The sequence below is a fragment of the Parambassis ranga genome, chromosome 9, assembly GCF_900634625.1.
Source record: "Parambassis ranga chromosome 9, fParRan2.1, whole genome shotgun sequence".
Taxonomy (NCBI): Eukaryota; Metazoa; Chordata; class Actinopteri; family Ambassidae; genus Parambassis; species Parambassis ranga.
In genome coordinates this window covers 12,014,133-12,033,665 of record NC_041030.1, presented here as the reverse complement: position 1 = coordinate 12,033,665, position 19,533 = coordinate 12,014,133, and the positions used below count along the sequence as shown (strand labels likewise).

The 19,533-nt window shown below is 44.1% G+C and overlaps 1 protein-coding gene across 1 annotated transcript; it reads right to left on the bottom strand.

Moving 5' to 3' along the window:
* gas2l1 (growth arrest-specific 2 like 1) lies at positions 1 to 18,623 on the bottom strand. The gene is made up of 5 exons (XM_028414350.1): positions 17,321 to 18,623; positions 10,081 to 10,188; positions 6,081 to 6,177; positions 5,170 to 5,479; positions 1 to 3,539 (listed from the first exon to the last, which is right to left on the bottom strand). The coding sequence occupies exons 1-5, from the start codon at positions 18,020 to 18,022 to the stop codon at positions 1,499 to 1,501; spliced, it is 3,258 nt and encodes a 1,085-aa protein (XP_028270151.1). The 5' UTR covers positions 18,023 to 18,623; the 3' UTR covers positions 1 to 1,498.
* Between the last annotated feature and the right edge of the window lie 910 nt (positions 18,624 to 19,533).

Below are 19,533 nucleotides of genomic sequence, written 5' to 3'. Positions count from 1 at the left end.
TTACGCAGTCATTCTTCATCCATCAAACTTCACCATATCATACCATTGTAATTGGCTCTGCTGGTTTTAATCAGAACCTGGCATGCTGTTCTGAACAAATGAAAACAGGAAATAGTGTCAACAATATATAAGGATATATATTTACTGTGAATAAAACACATCTGCTTTTAGCCACTAGATGTCACCATAGGTTGTGCCATGTCAATTCAATCCAAACAGTATACCGGTACCTGTGTCTGCGACTGAGAAAGCATACATCATGTCTTAATGTTGACCTGTGCATCTACATCAATTTAAATTTAGAATTAAAAGTGGCAATGTTCTTCACATCTTCCCCACATTCACACCCAAACTCTCCAATTCCTATCCCTTTTTTTTGCTGGAAATGTAGTGTTACCCAATCTTAGTTATGCTAAGCGAAAACATTCAAAAGCCAACCTGTGAATTAATTTTAAGGCAAAGGGAATTGTCAAGGCATTTTTAACACCAACGTTGCATAGCTAAGGCAGCACAGAACCAAATACAGTGAATTATGTACATTAAATCTGTATATTCCACACCGTTTATATACAAAATGCCCACATTTCTCTGTGAGCACATGAATAAGTATTTACACATTAATTCTCCTAAGCATACACGCACACACACACAGAAACATTTATCATTGTATTCCAGAGTACAGTTTGATCAGAGGAGGAGCTCTCGTTTCTGTTTCAGTGACAATGACATAAAGAACTTTCAGATTTCACTGCTCCTCTTATTTTTACACTCAGTTTACTTAAAAGTTCAAATGGTTTACTGCATTTAACATAATCTTAAAACACATTTAAGCATTCAAAAACATAAACCAACTCAACTACACGAAAAGCTGACATGGTACGTTAATTAGATTGGACAACTGTACAGAAATTGGTAGTGAGCTTTCATGAAGTCAGAAGATGTGTATGTTAACCTATTAGTATATTGTAAATATGTGTATACTGAGACCACTACTGTGTCACCTAACCAGTATTTTGACTATCAAGGCAAGCAGAGAGACCATGGCAGACCACAAGAGGGCGCCAATGTGACTACAGGTTTAGTGTTTTTACACTGTTGCAGCTTTAAATCCCTGGCACTTCACCATGCCCCTCAGTGGGGGCACATTGCAGCACATATGCTCTCTTTCTTTTTGTGTGTATCAACTGTAAGAGTTTCACAAGTGTGTTGGAAAAAAAAAAACCCAAAACACCTTATGATTGGCAAAAGCATCCACATGCACACGTTAAATTACAGTAATATTTCAGACCATTCCTTTGGTAATAAATAATTTGGCTTGAGTGCAAAAAACAAAATAAAACAATAACAATAATGAACCCCCTGTGGTTATTCAGGGGTAAACTAAAAGAAAAAGGAGTGTTTGCCATGCAGTGAAAACAGTCTTTAGCCCAGTCGTAAGTGTTTTTATACACAGTAGTTACAGTTCATGACAAACCTCTCCTGTGTCATTAGTTTTGTGCTACATCCAAGCTTCAGTGTCCAGGCTGCCTGACTGTCCAGGATAGGAGCAGTCTTTGTTGCCCATGGCCGGGGAATGGGGCTGAGGGTGGATCATGTCTGTGAAAGCCTGGTGCAGGCTCTTACATGTTGCTGGACGACCTGTTGGATGAGAGCTCTGGGGGGACATTGGTGGGGTGTGGCAGGGGGAAAGAGTGCTGTGAGCCTGCTGTGTTCTGTAGCTGACTGGGGTGGGGATACGTGAGGGGCTGTTTTCTGGCCTGTTGTCAATGCGAGGCCTGAACCTGGCTCCCGGTTTGTGCTTAGAAGGGTGGTCTACCCTGTTGGCCTTCTTTTGGCCTTTCTTATTCTGCTTCATTTCTCTGTCTGTGTCCCCATTGGTCATGGGTGATGATGGTGGGGGGGACTCGGAGTGAGATTCGCTCAAGCTTAAGCACATGGAAGAGTTTTCACTGGAGGAATCCTGGAAGGAGCAGTCCTCAGATGGGGGGAGGGGCACAGGTGAAGGACAAGCCTCTGGGGGAGGGAGGTCATCATTCCCATCACCATTCTCTAGGTCATAAGGTAAATTTGGCTGGTGATTCTCCAGAGGAACATCTCCCTCAGGCCGTGGACCCCATCTAAGCTCATTCTGTGGTCCCTGGAGACTCCCTGTTGGAGGACAACCTCCATGCTCTCCATTCATATTCCTACAGTGGAAAGCATTTTGTGAGGGGATGTCTCCAATGCCAGGTAGGGAAGATGGAATTTCCCTCTCCTCCATGGAGCTAGAGATGGCTGGAAGCTTCTTGAGACCCCCTTCACGCTCCCCCCAGTGTTCAGGTTCTCCTTGACCAAAGCTGCGTGGTCCTCCACTGTTGTGTCCATAAAGTAAATTTAATGGATCCTCCGGTGGGAAGTGACGAGGATTAGTCCTCTTGGATTCCCTGAGGTCAGGCAGAGTTCCTATCTTTGCCCCCACATTCAAGGAAGAGGTGGAGGAGTTAGAAGAGGAATAGGCAGAGTCAGTGACGTTGGGATCAGTGACTGCTGGCACGGTATGTGTCCCAGCTCCCTGCAGGGTTGCTCCTCCCGGGGCTTTACTCAGCACTTTCCTAGCCTGCTGTGTATTGGCTAGAAACTCAGCCTCAAAGCTGCGATACAGGTCTTGCTCTCTTTGAGGATCTAATGTTGGCAGCATCTGGAAGCCAAAACCTAGTCCATCCCCCTCAGGCTCCTGGCGCTCCAGGCCAGACCAGTTTCTATGATGGCCTCGCCCAGCAGAGCGGGGAGTCTGTGAGATTCGAGGGGAGCGGGCAGCATTATGATGAGAGTTGCGTGGGGATGAGTGAGGTGAACGTCGACCTGAGTTGACAGGTGGCAGCAGTCTGCCTTTTCCGATGGAGGGTGAGCGAGGGGCAGGAGGTCTGGGTGTAGTTATAGTCTTATTGTTGGGGCTGTTGTTGTTGCTCTGGACTCCTTTAATAGGTGAGTTAGTGCATGAGGACGACTGCCTCTTGGCAAATCCACCACCAATTCTGGGAGAGGAAGGGGTCACCTGTTTGCCCCGAAGGTCCTCTCTCCTCTCTGAAGGTGGGGGCTGAGGATCTCTGTATGTATTAGTGGGTCCTGGACTGGCCTCGGTGGACCGAGTGTGGCTGGATAACTTACTCTGACTGTGAGAACGTGGAGCATGTATCCTCCTAGGCCCCTCGTTTCCAAGAGAGCGGCCTCGCTCTGTGCGAGAAGTCCGTGTTCCATCAGAGGATCCTTGTGGTGGGTTGGGTTTGAGTATCGAAGCAAGTGCAGAACGTTCTCGTGATTGGCTGCGTGCCCGGGGCAGGGAGGGCCGCATAGATGGGGTCTGATTTCCAGCTGCTGGCCTCTCAATCATGTGCCTTCCCTCCTTGCGGTTGACGAGCAGTATTACCTCCTCACCTGAGCGCCGTGAAGTACCGCCAAGAGGCCGCCCTCCTCCTCCTCCTCCTCCCTTAGAGGAGGCTGTGGAGGAATCGCTGTCTCCAGACAGACGTCTTGTGACAGGCAACATTGTCTCTTTATTCCTACAATGTATTGAAAAGACAGGGTCATTTATATTTCTAACAATACTACAGACTTTTTCAACATGTACTACACAGATATAACAGAGGTCTTCGGACATAACAGATTGGTAATGGTAATATGGTAACATCATCATAAAATGGTAACATGGTAATATCATCTTCCTTTGTGCTCCGATATGATGTGTAAATTACAATGTTGCAGATTTGCGAGTGTTTCCAGCCTGCCACTGGTGCACACAGACAGTGTGTATAACCTAAGGCTCATGTGTTTCTTGGAACAGTGGGCAGTGACAGCCAGGGGAGGGATTACGGACAAGATGAGAACAAGTGGGAGCAGGATTAGAGGTCTCATAGATTTTCTGGCCCAATACACACCACTGCCCTTTCTCAACCAGATACCGTTACACTGTCACGCACCTGTGGGACCATCAGGTTTAACTGTAATCAGCTCATAGCTTGCATTACAGGAAGTACAACCCTCTGAGCACTGATCAGTCAGACTGTGTGCTGCTAGTCACACATTCTAAGACCTAACAGAAGCCTGTATTTGGATATGTGTTTTCTATGTAGGTAATATATTTTTAGTGACTGGATTGAGGTACGACATAGTATAAGGTCCCACTTTGTGCTCTTAATTGTGTTTTGATTAGTGGACTACTGCAGTTATCCTCACAAATTAGATTTGCATGTATCAAGGCATAACATTTGTTTGTCTACATGGCGCCCACCTGTTGACCTACTTCCACAGTTAGTGGCGAACAGTTGTCAAGGGTCAGTTGTCAAGGGTCAGTTTAGATCAGATTAGTCTTTATCTTGTCTGGCACACTCGAAAGGGGACGTTCCCCCCACACAGGGTTAATTTGCATGAATTGCTGCCGTGATGTCTGATCGCTCAAAACAGAAATGAGACACATGTTGGCTTGTAGCCAAAGTAAACCACCATTCAGCCTCTAATTGTGTTAAACAATGGCGCCTGCATACTCAGACATATTGCAAAGGTATGTGACCAGCTAAACATTTTCCTGGATGCCATAAACACATTTTATTGCTCATATACAAAAAGCCATGTTTAATGATACTAACTTTGCTACCACTTTCTGGCAGAGCACTTTAGAAGCACAGAGTGAACAGATGAGTGGTTTAATTTGTCACTGGCTTCATACAGATTAAGACCATTTGTTTACCATGGCAAGAGAAGAAAGGCCTGAGCAACAGCTCACCCTCAGAATCCCAGCCATGATAGAGAGTCAATAGTCTAATTAACTGAATGAAAGTGGACGAGAGAAGAGCAGGAAGAAGGAGAGCTGAGCAAACATGTTAATGTCTGCCTTGTCTCCATTAGAAGGTGCTGTGGGGTGGATGGGTTAAACAGATTTATCAGGGCAATGTCACCTGAGATTAGATAAATCAGCTCTGGTTTAATCTGTGGCTTCCTGGCATGTGTATTTGTTGTGTTTATGCCCCACTATATGTGTGTAGTTTTACCAGAGTCAGCCTATCTGTTTGTGGGCGCTAAAGAGCAAGCAGCATAACTAAAGATGCTCTGCCAGGCTACTTGTGGGGGAGATTAATTTCTTAGCATGGTATCACACTTATCCACACTCTTATCCTTGCACAGAGACACACACACCTGACAGGATTAAAGTGGCGGGGCTCTGAGCGGTCTCGCGGCGGCCTTGGGAGCAGAGTACGGCCCGCACCACAGTCAGACTCTGCATGGGCAGAAGAGTTCTGGGATCGGCCTGGCCGTGTAGAGGAGGATGACGAAGAGGCACATGGAGCAGAGGGTGGCTCCAGGGAGCGTCTGTCAGGAGGTTTGTAGGGTGCAATGCCCTCATTTCGCCAGTGAGGGCCTGGGCTGGTGGAGCGGGAGGAGTGGGCACTGGAGGACTTGCTCTGGGCTCCTTGACCTTGAGCCTTAGCTTGGTGGTAGCGGTGGGCTGTGAAGACAGATTGACAACAAGTGTTAAGAACAGTCTTCTAACTAAAATGGCCTGTTCAAGGATAAAAGACATTTAACGGTCAACAATTACAGCTAGAAACTTCAATGGATAGACAAAATCCCAGAGATCACCCTCAGCATGACCTCATGTGGTCAGAAATATAAAGACCATTATGATTTCATCATGTGTCAGCTGTCCAGTCATCCCCTGCTACTTCATGGAGGGTCTTACTGGGCATAGCATCAAATTATATAACCATAGCATAGAGATGAGTTGCTATACAGATGTGTCGTAAGATCAGGTATAAGTAGATAAGGCAGACAGTTTCTGTTTCAAAACTGAACCATTTCCACACCGACATTTCTTTGTTAGATGTTGGCTAATACTGGTCAGGGTTCGCCGTGACACAGACCGACTGTTTCCATTAATACACCCTTGATATCACTGAAAATGAATTAAGTAATTTCAACATTGCTGACCTTAATTGTCTGCCCCTGGCCTAAGATATGAATCATGTGTTTACTTTATTATGCAACTTTGAGCCACAACAATAAAGTTATTTTGTAAGGGCCTGATGAAAAATAGGAAATGACCTCACCAAAAGCAGCACAGCGACATGGGTCATGCTTGTCCAAATAGTGCTCTAATGTGTCCCAGCCCCCTCCAACACGCACCATCACATGAGTACGAAGGACCTGAGGGGAGAGAAGGAAAAACAAGGCTTCAATAGATGAAGAGAAAGTAACGCACATTCATGCACAAATAAAATGGCTAAAGCTTTTGGAAGCTTTTGATTTAGTATCCCATCACACACATAAAACACAAGTCAATAGATATGTTAATCTCACAAACAGGGTGGCGTGCTAAAAGCTGGCTATCCCTCAGTGTTACATAACATCAAGATGCACCCCTGCATGTGCCCCTGCCTCTCCCTCCCCCACAACACTCTTACTCCCACATCACCCCCAGCTGCTGCCATTATCAGGGCCGTTCATTGCTATGCCAACTCACAATTAAAAAGAGTACGATAGCATAATAAAGAACCAAAGTGCTGTGAAAAAACCTCTCTTTTGGCCCCACTCTCCCTCTCATGCCTCTCAGCTTGCTTCCCTATGTATTCACAGAGTAGCAGGGTGAATTAACATGCTAACAGCCCACCCCTGCTGCCTGCTTCCCTCCTCAGCTGAGATTTCAGTTATCAGGGAGGGGAGGGGGGTCAGGATAGCCATAACAGAGGGGGGTTGGTGGATTTGTCACTTCCTACTCGTCTCTGTTCTTTGAGGCACACACTTCCACAAGATCAGACCAAAGAGCCTCACTCCCTCCAGGCAGAGGCTGCCTTCACTGAGGCAGTACACTGCTTGATGTGACAGCCCCGTGGATGCATCCCCCTGCCTTGGGTTGTGTAACACGGTCTGCCAGCCACATGTTTTAAAGGTTGTACCCGTGTGGCTGAGGGCACGCAAGGCAAAGCCATATTGGTAAATCTGCGTGGGCTGGCACCAAATCACACGTGGCACAGCATCTCATCTCCGGGTCCCTGTCCACAGCCAGCCAGAGGCCACAGACACAGCATGTGCTTCCAAAGTCTGACCCCACCTTCTCTCTCTAATACAATCCCTGACAATCCACTACAAGTCTTTTCATCGGCCCTGCTCCCCTACTACATTAAATCCGTCAAAACAGCTGATCTGCTTATCTCTATCAGACCTGGGAGTATAAACTGCTTACTCTCCAATGCTTCGGCCGTATGTCAGTAACAGGTTTACTGTGTCTGTGATGCTGCACAACCACAACAACCTAACAGGTAAAAGCAGGGCTACCCGAGGTTTAGAATATTACAGAAATATACTATTATGTTTTTGTGATTATTTACTTCACATTTCTCCAAAGTACAATTTGCAATCCAAGGTCTGACTTGGTATTTCATTTTGTTTTTATCCGGGATAGTCTGCTTACAAATTGCATTGCAATAAACACACAACTATAAAGAGAGTTACTGAGGGTCTTAAAATGCTCATTTTCAGCTACAGCAATTCAGTGTATCTTCTAATTAGGTTAATCCACATTATATTGTGTCTAAACATTCAGAAAAATCAATTAAAAACAGATTTAATCTTTATTTTTTTATTCTACATTAGTTGTTGCTGGATTCAACGACTTCATATATAATACATAATGCTGCAGCACTTCTGGAGGGTGAATGAGTGTTTAGGGACCATGTTCCACTCTAAATCTGTGGCTCAGCTGCCAGATTTCACAACCACTGAAGGGGTATCTCAGTCTTTACCAGTACAGAGATTCAATCCCTGTTTCTATGGCAACAGTGAACAGGGAGACGTCTTGTCATCACTGTGAGGGCGTGGTGAACAAATTTCTTTTTAAACATGCTAAACACAGTTCAAAAATTAAGCTCATCGTCCACTTCAGCTGTTGTGTCCCACATCCTCATCTCTTCATGGGAGCAGCCTCTCCATGGACAAAGGCGCCTTATTAACTTTCCACTCTGTTCATATGGCCCGATCACCCATTTGCTTTCATGACTTCACCCCCCATTTCAGCCCCCAAGATCCTTGTCTCTGGCAGCTGAATAGGGGGAGTTTGTAGGCTTTCAATGTGGCTGCCCATTTCCTCCCATCAGAAGAATAAGGGAAGTGTGTTGGGTGCACTTGTAGCTCCTTGGGCATATGCATAATCACTGTGGTGCCCAGCGAGGAATCAGGAGAGGGCGTAAACAACATGAAGGGAGCCAGTCTGACAGGTCAGAGGCTCCCAGAAGCACTCATGCATGAGTCTACCTCAAATTTAAATATGTCTTAGCTGCTCCAACAGGCAAATACATGTTTACACTGTGCAAACCCTTTATCTTAGGCACTCTGTCTAAATAATAAGGGGTGGAGTGGAGGCCATGAAGGGAGTTGTTTTGTCATGTTTTTCTTTCTTAAGGGACTTTTTTTTGGGAGCAGTGAAGCGTTAATTAATTTGTTTTTTCTGTGCTCAGCAAAAGACAAATAAACAGGGCGTTGATCAAGGTAATTATTCCATAACTAATATTAAGCTTCCATCTTTGTGGTGATAAAACACATCTGAGCTATGCTGTCTGTTCCATACTTTTGTCAACAAATGTTCACCCAATTTATTTCACACTTGTGGTGTGTTATTGGTAAGTGTGGTGCTGACAATGGTTGGTTTGGATGTCCAAATTTTGTTTTAAAAGCTAATTTCTCTCACAGTTTCACCACAGTATCCTTGTCCTCTTTAGCTCATCATTGTGCTTTCTTAAATAGAGACACATTTTGCTGTGCCTGCTCTGTCTGCTCTGTGGTTCAGGATTTCTTAAATTGCTGGATAATTTTGTATGTCACAGACGTGTAAATATGCGATCAGAAAATAATAAAAAATTGTATTACATTTTGATTTAAATTAGATGATCCATTTTTTTTGTACTTCTCATTTGGTGATTATTTTCACATACTGTCTTACAGTCCTGCTAAATTCAGTACTTCTTGAATGTATGGCATCTGTGCCAAATGTCTCCTGATACCACATCTCCTAGTGTGGACCAAGTAATGCTGCTAAATGTGAAGAAATATTCACATTACCCACAGTCAGACAGAAGAGTAAAATGCCTAAGCAGGCATTTTGGAAAATGATCAGAGGAGTCCATTAATACTGGCTGTGGTACATTTTAGGTAAGTGAGACCAAAATCGATCTCTGATATCAATAAGCAGGCTTCCTGCAGCATCCTCTGAGGCTGGGCGAGGGTACAGTGTCAACTCTTACTCTACAAAATGAGACATACAGTCCAGCAGAAAGAGGCCACAGCCAAGATAAGAAAAAGTCAGGAAATGACCTAAAGCTCTATTTGTGTCTCAGTGGAAAAAGTCAACTCCTGGGAGTGGGCCAAGATGAAGGCGGCTTGTAAACACACTCACATAAGAGAGAGGAATTACATTGCTGTTACATACTGTGGAACTCACTGTGTTTGATTCAGCCAAGCAGCTGAGTGGCCTATCTGTTGCTACACAACCTTGTTCTTCTTGAAACAACATATGATGCCATATGCTGGCACCATATGGCTCCATTCAATTACACCATGCCTGCTGTGCTCCTGTATTTACTGTACATATACTATTGTTATGTGCATGTAAAGCATCTAGAACAGTTAATACAACTTTTCTTAAGTTTTGTACATGTTCTGGTTATTAAAGGTGGCAGTGTGAGTGTGCCTGAAACATTGGCAGGTAATTGTGTTAAATCAAACAAAACATACAATAACACAGTTAAAGTAAAAAAAGATGTTTAATTTTTAAGATGTTTAATTTAATTAACAATCAAGGATGTACCAAGAATGGAGCCATTCATTCAGGAAATTTTCAAGGATGTTTTGTCAGCACTGTCAAAGCCTTTACAATACCCTTTTATTATAATAAAGAGCTTCACAATGTAACACATGCTGCCAATGAAAAGGGATACCTAAGATATCATACTACAGTTTTTGACTCTTCTTTGTTGACGTCATTTATCAGGCCAAGAAGTTGCTGCTTGCATTAAACACACTGAGATTGATTTGATGTCAATGGTGGTGAGTACCTACCCTGATGAAGATTAGTGCACTGGAGTCTCCCACTTTGTACTTGCCCTCAGACACCTTGATCATAGGAAACTGAGCTGGACAGGAACACTGGCCCAGAATCTCCCGCACCTGCGGAGAACAAAGCAGAGCAGATTAACATGATGATGCACACATCTGAGAGGAACCTGACAGCAGTCTCTTCCTTTTTTTAAGAGATCATGTTTAGTCATACATTTGTAACCACACTCCTGGACTTCAGTGCTGTGTGTGACGAACACAATGACTCTCTTTTATGGGGTGAGAAATGAGCACTCTTGGCTTCCTGAGTATATGACGGTGGGAGTGTGTGTGTGTGTGTGCGTGTGCGTGTGAGTGCATCATGTTCGTGCCAAGTTTTCTTTCCATGCACCTACAGGGTGATAAAGCACCCCGCCCACTGTCTTACCACAATAAAAGCCCTGCTCATCTCATCTCTGTACAACATTTTGGTCATTTAGCTCACCACAAAAATACATATCTGAACATGTTAATGAATACTCTGTCTCTCTCAGTCCCTGGACTTTTACATGACTCGTGACATCATGAACTGAAGGGAAGAAAGAACTCAGAAACCAGACTGGTGGCGGTGGTGGTGATGTGAGCAGGGCTGTGCTGCCAGCTGGGTTTTGAATTGAGAGAGTCAGAGCCGGTGCCCTTGCTGTGGTCGCGGCTGCTTATTAGGCAACTGGGAGTCAGACACAACTGCAGGGTGGAGTGAGATCGGCCCCATGTTGTTGCACAAGCCTGTGCTCTTGCTGCTGCTGCTGCTGGATTGGACATCTTTGATGTTTTTCTTGGCGTCTCTCTCAGACAAAGGCGTGTGCACACTTGTCGAGCAGGAGGGAGAGAAAGTAAACCAGCAAAGTGGACAGAGGGAAGTAGAGGGAAGTCTCTACAGAAGGCAGAGGGGTGCTTTATTGATACTAAAGTGACATTTTTCAGGTTGTGAGATGAGGTTTTACCCTCTAGCTGTTGACTGCACCTTTCCTGCTGCACACAGAGCTGTGTGTGCTCGACCTACAGCATCTTTATTATGGTGTACTCAGAAGATTAAGGTGGCACCTTGTTATTTTCTTAAAATAGCACCCTTTTTCTATCCCACGCTAATTACAGAGGGTGGAATGAGGGCTAAGCTGCAGCATCTCACCTGTCCCTGTGGTCTCTTTCTCACCTTCTTCTTCCCTCTTTTTCTCTTTGAGTTGTTATATTTCAGCCTTTATTTTTAGCTGACCTATATATGCTTTTTTTGTTTAGCTAACATTTCTACATTTGCTTGCGCCTTCTGTTTTCTCTACCCTGTCACCCTGCCTTTCATTTTGTCAGTAGGTGGACGAGCCCTGTTTGGAAAAACCCTAGCCAGTGACTTAATGGAAAGATTGCCATGGCAACAGACACACACACATAGTGTTATCCTTCCCTTTTTGACAGTACAGTTTTTTTTCAATCCTGCTAGTACAGTCAAGTCACCCCCAGAGCTGCCCAGCTGAGGTCATTCATTTTTCTCTGGAGGGAAGGGAAGGACTCACACATTGTGTCTCATATGAAAGTGTTTTGAAAATAACTTAATCAATAGCAACCTCGACACTTGAAGTGTTTACCCTGCAGCCACATGAAATGTGTGCACTTCTCATGTCTTCACTGTGTTCACAACACACACACGCACACACTGCAGAATGAGATAGAAGGCGAGGAGGGAGGCAAGGTCATGCAGGAAACATGCGGAAGTGCTGTGAAAAACGGAGGGATAAATTATGGATGCATGCTAGTCACTTTCAGCAAGAGCTGCAGATGTTTGAGAAGGAAAAGAGAAAAACGACACAACAATCCACAGCAAGCCCCTATACTGGCAATCTGGTGCATCTATCTTGAGATAGGAATGTGGAGATGTTTTTGCAAGAACAGAAAAAGAAACGTGTCCGTTACTAAGAAACCCTCCCCCCGAGCTGCTACATCTGCCTCTGAGCAGTTTAAGAAGACATACAGTGCATGTTCTTTTAATGCTCGGATCTGATCACGTCATATCTGCTCAGTATGAGTCAACAAGCTCTTCATTCTCTTCCTTCCTGACCTGCAAACTTCTGAAAGGCCATTCATGGCAAAGAGACTGAGGGCTGAGCAAACCCTGGGGATGGACAGAGGAAGTGGGCTGGGCCAAGATAATGATGTTTAGAGTTTATTCCTTATGTTCTTTACAATTTCCTGAGAGAATTGTCCAAATCCTTCATTTCAATTTATCAATTGCTGGTATGCAAATACACAAAAGCTATTGTTTGTTTTCTGGTTGTGTAGCTGTTGTTTTCAAATGTACAAAGCCACAAATACATTTGAATATTTGTCTGTTCTGTGACTCAACATCCACAGTGTAGCCACACAGTTTGCTTTACATAGGTGTGTTGGCCTGCTGTGACCGGCTCCCTTTATGAGTGCTATGTGAGGGATACTTATTGCTTAACTCCAAACAATAAAAACTGAACATTACAACTCACTTCACAGGAATTTATACAAGGCGTTTCCACTTCTGTGTCTTAGTGAGAGGAGGGAGTTTATAGCAGATCATATGGTAAAAGCACATTCAAAGAGAATTATATAAAAAAATAAGAGAACAAGCCTCTTCTCTTATCTGCACGCCCTGAAGCCTGGAAACTTCCCAAGATGAAACAACCATCAGATAAACTCAGAGAGAAGAAAACTAGGCCACAGGGGGCGCCTGCTTGGCAAGACAGAGATATGTGGACCACCGCCACCCATAAGTAAGCATTCCTAGAGCTTGTAAACACACACTGAAAACAGCTAACATATCAGACTCTATCACCCTATTACACTACCAGGCCACACTGAACAGCCTTTGCACGAATGATCTCTTTAAACATTATGGGGGAGCAGGGAGGAGATGAATAACAGGGATGAATGATAATTATGTTATCTAATTATCTTGGACCTGTAGCCTGAGGGAATGAACCAAAGAGTGTGATAATGTTTAGAGGCAGTTAGTGTGCTGGTCTAACAGGACTAACCAGAAGAGAAGAGATGGAAAAACAAGAGCCGGATGAGCCCCACAGGACAAGGTTTGTTAGTTAACAGGGAGGAGAAAGAAAATATACTAATGTATAATCATAATCAGAGGGTGTTGTCAAGTCAACTGTTGACTGATTATTATCTTATAATGAGGGAAAGCTAAATGAGAGAAGAATCTATGAATATTAACACCTCTCAAAAACATTATCTCATCTAAAATGTCATTATTATTAATAAAGCTGGACTACTTTTTAAAAAATACAGACCTCAGAGAACATTGAAGCATACTCCTTTTAGCAGCTGTTAGCTTAGCATAGCATTTAAGGGACAGTTCAACACAAAATACATCCTAGAGGAAAGTCACAGCTCAACCAAAGAGGAAACCATTAATGTTTACATCCAGACACGCTTTTACAGACTGCTGTCATGACTGGATGCATGCTGTGAACTGTGCACTGGGTATAGTTTGGTGGTGGTGAATTTGTTCACACTGTATCAGAATAAATCTGCAAACCAAGCACTTCTAAAGCTTCCTTATAAAAATGCTGTATATGGCTTCTTATGAACATAAACACCAGATTTAAAGGGGATTATGAGCCCTTTTTAAGACGTGGTGTGTTAATTAGTGAGAAGAGGATGAAAACAGAAGAAAACTATCTTTACAAACTGTCATTTAGCTCACCACTGCTCCTATAATTGTTAACCTCTATTGTGTTTGACTACAGTGAAAAATGTAATCATATGCGCTCCAAGCCAGATATCATGCACTGCTTCAAGCAAACCACTGTCTGCAAATCAATGCCTGTCTTTTGGCTACATGACAAGCAGCCCATCAGGGCCTTCAGCAATGTAAGAATCTGATGGACATCAAGTGCAATAAGGTGTAATAAATGCATTATCCATCTGCTTCAGTCAAACAACAATGTAATCACTCGGAGCAGGAAGTTAAATATCATGCCTCTGTCTAACTCATCCTCCGGTTTACTTGTGATGTGACTCCACAGCACTCTCTTTGTGAGGAACTGATGTTCAGTCTCCACCTGAGTCCAGCACAAAGGCTGCAGGCAGGTTCAAAAAATAACAGCAGCATGTTCAGAAAGGCCGCCAATTAAATAATAATTATGCAAATGATCCGTTGATAGCATCAAACGCTGCATAAAGACATAAAGAGGAGAACATGCAAAGTGAGGAGTCAGCTGTTTCCATACATGACCTGCTTCATGGAAAATAATGGTCTGAGCTGTTACTGTGCAAATTTAAATACCAAACCCCTAAAAACACTGCATGTGACAGCAGAGGGAGAAGCACTGAAGACTGCCACGCTCTCTCAGCAAAGCGTATGAGTGTGACCCAACACAGAGCATGATGACCTACTTTTCCCTTTCAGTCTCTCAACTGTAGCTCTCCCTCCCAGAGCAGCATCCACTCCAGTCAGGTTTAACAGAGTGTACAGTAAAGTCACTCACGGCACACTGTCTGTCATCCACTCCCCTTTTTATTCCCCTCAATACATGAATTGCAACATAAAGTTAATGGAGTATCCATACAGGCATTACACACACATCTTTTCACTGTGTGTATCACCCTTCCCCTCTGCTCTGCTGCTGTTTCCATCCAAAGGACATCAGCCTTTGATTACCTCGCAGTCTATTCATTTCCCCTCTTCCATGCCACCAACAAGACATACGGCTCCACTCTTTGCTTTATCATCTCCAGTGGAGGCAGACAGAGGTGGGGGGATGGGAATGAGGGCTCACACACATGAACTAAACAAATGCCGAATGTTGAAGCCTGCGGTGAGAAGAGACGTGAACCAGTTTATATGAGTGAGCAAGAAGAAGGAAAGGCGAAGGATGAAAGCCAACAATGAAGCTCACTTGTTTGTGAGGTGTATAGATGCATACTGCAAACATGTGAACAATTACAGAACGCATTAATGGGACACTTAGGATGCAGAAAACACACAAAAAGGTCATGAGTGTGGAATGCATCTTTGCCTCAGGCCTGGCGCAGCATATAGAAATGATCCATTATCCTACTATGGTGGTGGTATGATAGAAAATCCTCCTAATGCAAAAGACTGACTTCATGCATAGATGTGAAGCATCTGCTGCATGCACACACACGCATCAGGGAGAAAGACTCAGAAGGAAATGAGTTTGTAGCTACTTCCTTAACTTCAGTGTGGAAAAGTCTTCCTGCTGTAAGGTGAGTAAGTGCAGTGGCAGACAGGAACAGCGGTGAGTGCTTACATGAGGGTGTTGTAACCAGGAACTCAACCTATTGTACACTGCAGGTAGTTGATATGACACATGTAGTTTACACTCTCAGCCAGAGAGTGATCACAGTCTTGTCTCTTTAGAATAATGCAGTCTAATCCTATTATCACCACACTTGTTTCAACAAGAAGATTAGTTCCGTCTACTACCACTAAAGAATGTGCAGAAGAAGATAAAGGTGCCAAACAAACCTTAATAACTGACAAATAAACAATCTGATCTGGTATATAAAGGTCATATTACAAAAATATGGATTAGACATGTAAACAATAATTCCAGGTGGATCTTATATTTCACTAAAATATGAGCCCAATGGAAGCTGTATCCTCTGTGGCAATGGTATGGTAATTAATAGTAGACATTATATCAATAATGTTACTGGATATGAGTCTGAAGGTGGTTTGTAGTTAATAAATTATGCATTTTATTTCAAAAATGAGCTAAAAGCTTAAGTCATTACTGCATTAACCTATAAATCAGGCAGATTTGCTCTCAGAAGCAACTGTAGATACTGATCAAAGTGTTTAGAGGAAAATATGGATTTGATTTTGATCATTGACTGTACTACAGCACAAGATATTAAAAGGTATTCGGTGGAAGTACGCATCATGGAAATGGACCACAAGTGTGTGTGTCAGTGTGCTATTTAAAATTGTGGCCTGTGCTCTATTATTACTGTGGTTTCTGGATTGAACAGACTCGTGTTGATGTTGCAGAGCTTATATGTAATTAAATTTCTGATAGGATTGGAAGAGAGAGTTTATTTTGACACATGCTGACCGAGAATGCCTCTCGCTATCAAGAGCTGTCAAATCTGTCACTGAGCAACAGACGAGCATCTGTGGCTTTCCTGAGATTTTTTTGTTGTGATTTCTAATCCCCGGTCACATCAGTGAGAGTGTGCAGACTCAGACAGTCTGTATATGAACAGCGCACATCCTCCTCTCCTATTTCTGTCTGTGGAGGTCACACTGGAAGCGCCCGGCGAGCTTGATGAGTGTGACTGTCGGCTGTCTCCCCCTCCTCCCCCCGCTGTTGTCCCTCACATCTTTGGCGTCAAAGACAGACATTGTTCTCTTCATCAAGATGAAAATATTGAGTTCAACCCCCCCAGCTCACCACACAGTGAGCATGTGCTCTATCCGACTGGCTGTCTGCTCATTAGCTTTGCTCTAACAAGATCTCTCCCTCTCTCACTTGTCCAGCAAGATCCTGGCAAAAGGTCAGCCAGCGACAAATGACACAAGGTGATGGTTTGGATTCCTCAGCAGAGGGAATGTGTGTGTGGAACTTCCAAATGGGACGTTTTTGGTGATTAAGGAGAAACTAAAATGGTATTGATTATTCTTGATGACAAGCTAAATGAAAAAAACAATAAATCTGAAAACCTTCAGAGCAGACTCTTTGACTCTTTAGAGCTGCTCCTCTGAGAGGAAGCAAGAATCTGAGTGTCACACTCTCTCTGACCCTGCAGGTGAGCTGGAGTTTTTGACAGCATAGTCTGAAGTCATGCTCAGATACATGCACGCCCCACCAGAGGGAATCTTTAAGGCGCCTGCCTTCTTTATAGCACAGACATGATACTTTCAGAAGGGCTCCTTCACTTCTGACACACTTCTGTGGGAAAGATCTGCTGCTATCAGCTTATAATGTTTAACAGCAGACAAAACAGTGGGTGATATTTACCTTTAGCCAGGGCCAAAAACGCCTGTGGGAGCCTGCTCTCCCACAGACCCACTGAAGTTCACACTATGAGTAGTGGTGATTAAACAGTGTGAAAGCTGTGAGACTGTTCCACTAGTCTGACGACTATCATGAATCATCATCATCATCACAATCTACTCCTGTTACGACACATTTTGGATTTCTGTGGATTTCAGATCATAAACACACGGCTTGTGATTGTATCTTTTTCGCTGGCAACTCACCAACTCATCCAAATTTCGCATGTCACATAAAACTCTCTTCTGCGGCCAAATGAAGGGCTCTGGATCAGGTTCATCTTCATCCTCCACACTCTGGCTGCTCTCTTTCCGACTGAAACACCTGCTGGGCGGGCTCTGCTCAGCCGGCTCTCCAGTATCGATCCGCAGGCTCTCCTGATCTCGAATCTCCTCTTCGATCTCCTCCTCGAGCTGGATCAACATGGGCGCCAACATGCCAAACTTGGACCCACGCCGCGCCACCTCCAGGAGGCACAGAACTAAATTCTTCTCGTTGCATCTCTCCACCAAGTCGTTGGTCTCAAACATGAGGACGTCCTTGATCCGCAGCTCCTGTCTGCACCAGCTGATGAAGTTGGACACGTTGTCTCTCGCAAGAAAGGAGCCGGGGACAACGTTGCGCGACTGAAAGACAACATCTTTAGACGGCACCTTCATGGACTGTGCAGCCTCCGGGAACTCCAGCTGGAATTCCTGCGCGGCGCGGTTCACGTTGTTGGCGTGCCGACAGAGGGCACAGCCCGTCGCCAGACCATCCATGAAGGTGTCCGCAGTGATATCTAGATCGTACATGGTGTTTAGCCATTCAGCCAGATCCTCCTTCATGGCATACAGGTATTCTTCGCTGGATTTAAAGGGCCTGATGCTCTTGGAGGCGGCGGACTGGATGTTGCTCTGATCAGCCATATTGTCGGATTATGTATCAATACAGTCTATTTGATAATTCCCAAATGTCTCATTGCACAACTGCGCTCTGCAGCCTCATCCGCAATACAGAGCGAAATAACCGTGTTGACGCACCCATGCCGATTTGCATGTGCGGTTTCTTATGGGAGCTCCTTGAAGCCAGGCTTTGTGTTGTCAGAAGCATATCGGGATGCGGAGTGGCCGTGGCGCATGGATGCGTGTTCCGGATGTCTGTGAAACCCGTTTCCTCTAATGCGCGCATCGCCGGGTCCCGGAGTGAAAATGAAAACGGAGCAGCCCGGGACGCCGACACACACCCGCGCGACGACCAGTTAATTCCACCTGTGGTCGGTGGGTCATCTCGCCCACGGTAATCCACGTGTCACCATGATGTGTGTGAGACGGTCAAACAGATCAGCTCCTCGTCGGTGAAATCACGACCAGTGAGCGGCACCGAGTCCACAGCTCATTTCCCTGCAAATAGGCTCAGCCCATGTTGCGCCGCCTCTTGCGCTGAATATGTTGACCTGCTGTAGCTTAGACCAGCAGAGCGACTCGGTGGCACATCCCATTATGAGGGATAAACGCTCGACGGTGGAGGAAAACTTAACCCCATGTTCACCAAACTCACGACAGTCATGATCAAAATCATAAGATGTCGGATAGAACAAGCAACAATGTGGCCACAAATAAACAATAAATGAAACATTATAATGTCTACTAATTTATTAGATGCTGTGATTTCCTTGAATGAAGCCAGATCCATTTCCCAGTGTAGTCATATATACATGGAAAATAAACAGATGCTCCTCAACAAATTATGTAAACATGATGTAAATATCAAACCCAAAGCTTCAGTTCTTTGGATATTTTTCTTCTATCTTGTTGGGATTGGCTGCGTTTATGCTGATAAAACATATTTTGGGATGTTTGCTGTCACCACCTAAGCAGCGTCTCTAATAATTAAGTCTTTGTGTGGATTAAAAATAAAAAGCCTCAAAGCTTTTAAAGCTTTTACTATGAGACAGCACTGCTTTCCTGCTGTACAATCTTACAGATGATTACAGGATATGATGAGTAAGAAACCTTGTGCAGAACAAGGGTTGTAATCGATAGAGGATTATTGATTTGTAGCACAAATCAAGTCTGGACATGAGGCATGAAGATTCAGGGTCTGATATTAAGAAAAGTAAAGTTATCAAGTACATGCTTTGTACAAAGCAGCCAGTTCACAAGCACATGATCTACTGTGTGTGTGTGATTGGAAATGTCTTCTGAAGTGGGTAACAGGAATACTGTTACTGCAGAAAGGAAAGTGGACTATTTTGTGTTGCATTAATTCATAATCCTGCATTAACAAAAATATTAAACAAACCAGGACAATAGCAAAGTGACAAATATCATTACACACTGAGGGTAAATGGCTTTTCAGGATCAACATAAGTGTTGGAACAGTTTGGTGCAGGAGACCTGATTTTCAGGTTTTAAAGGTATGTTCCAAGTTTTGAAAA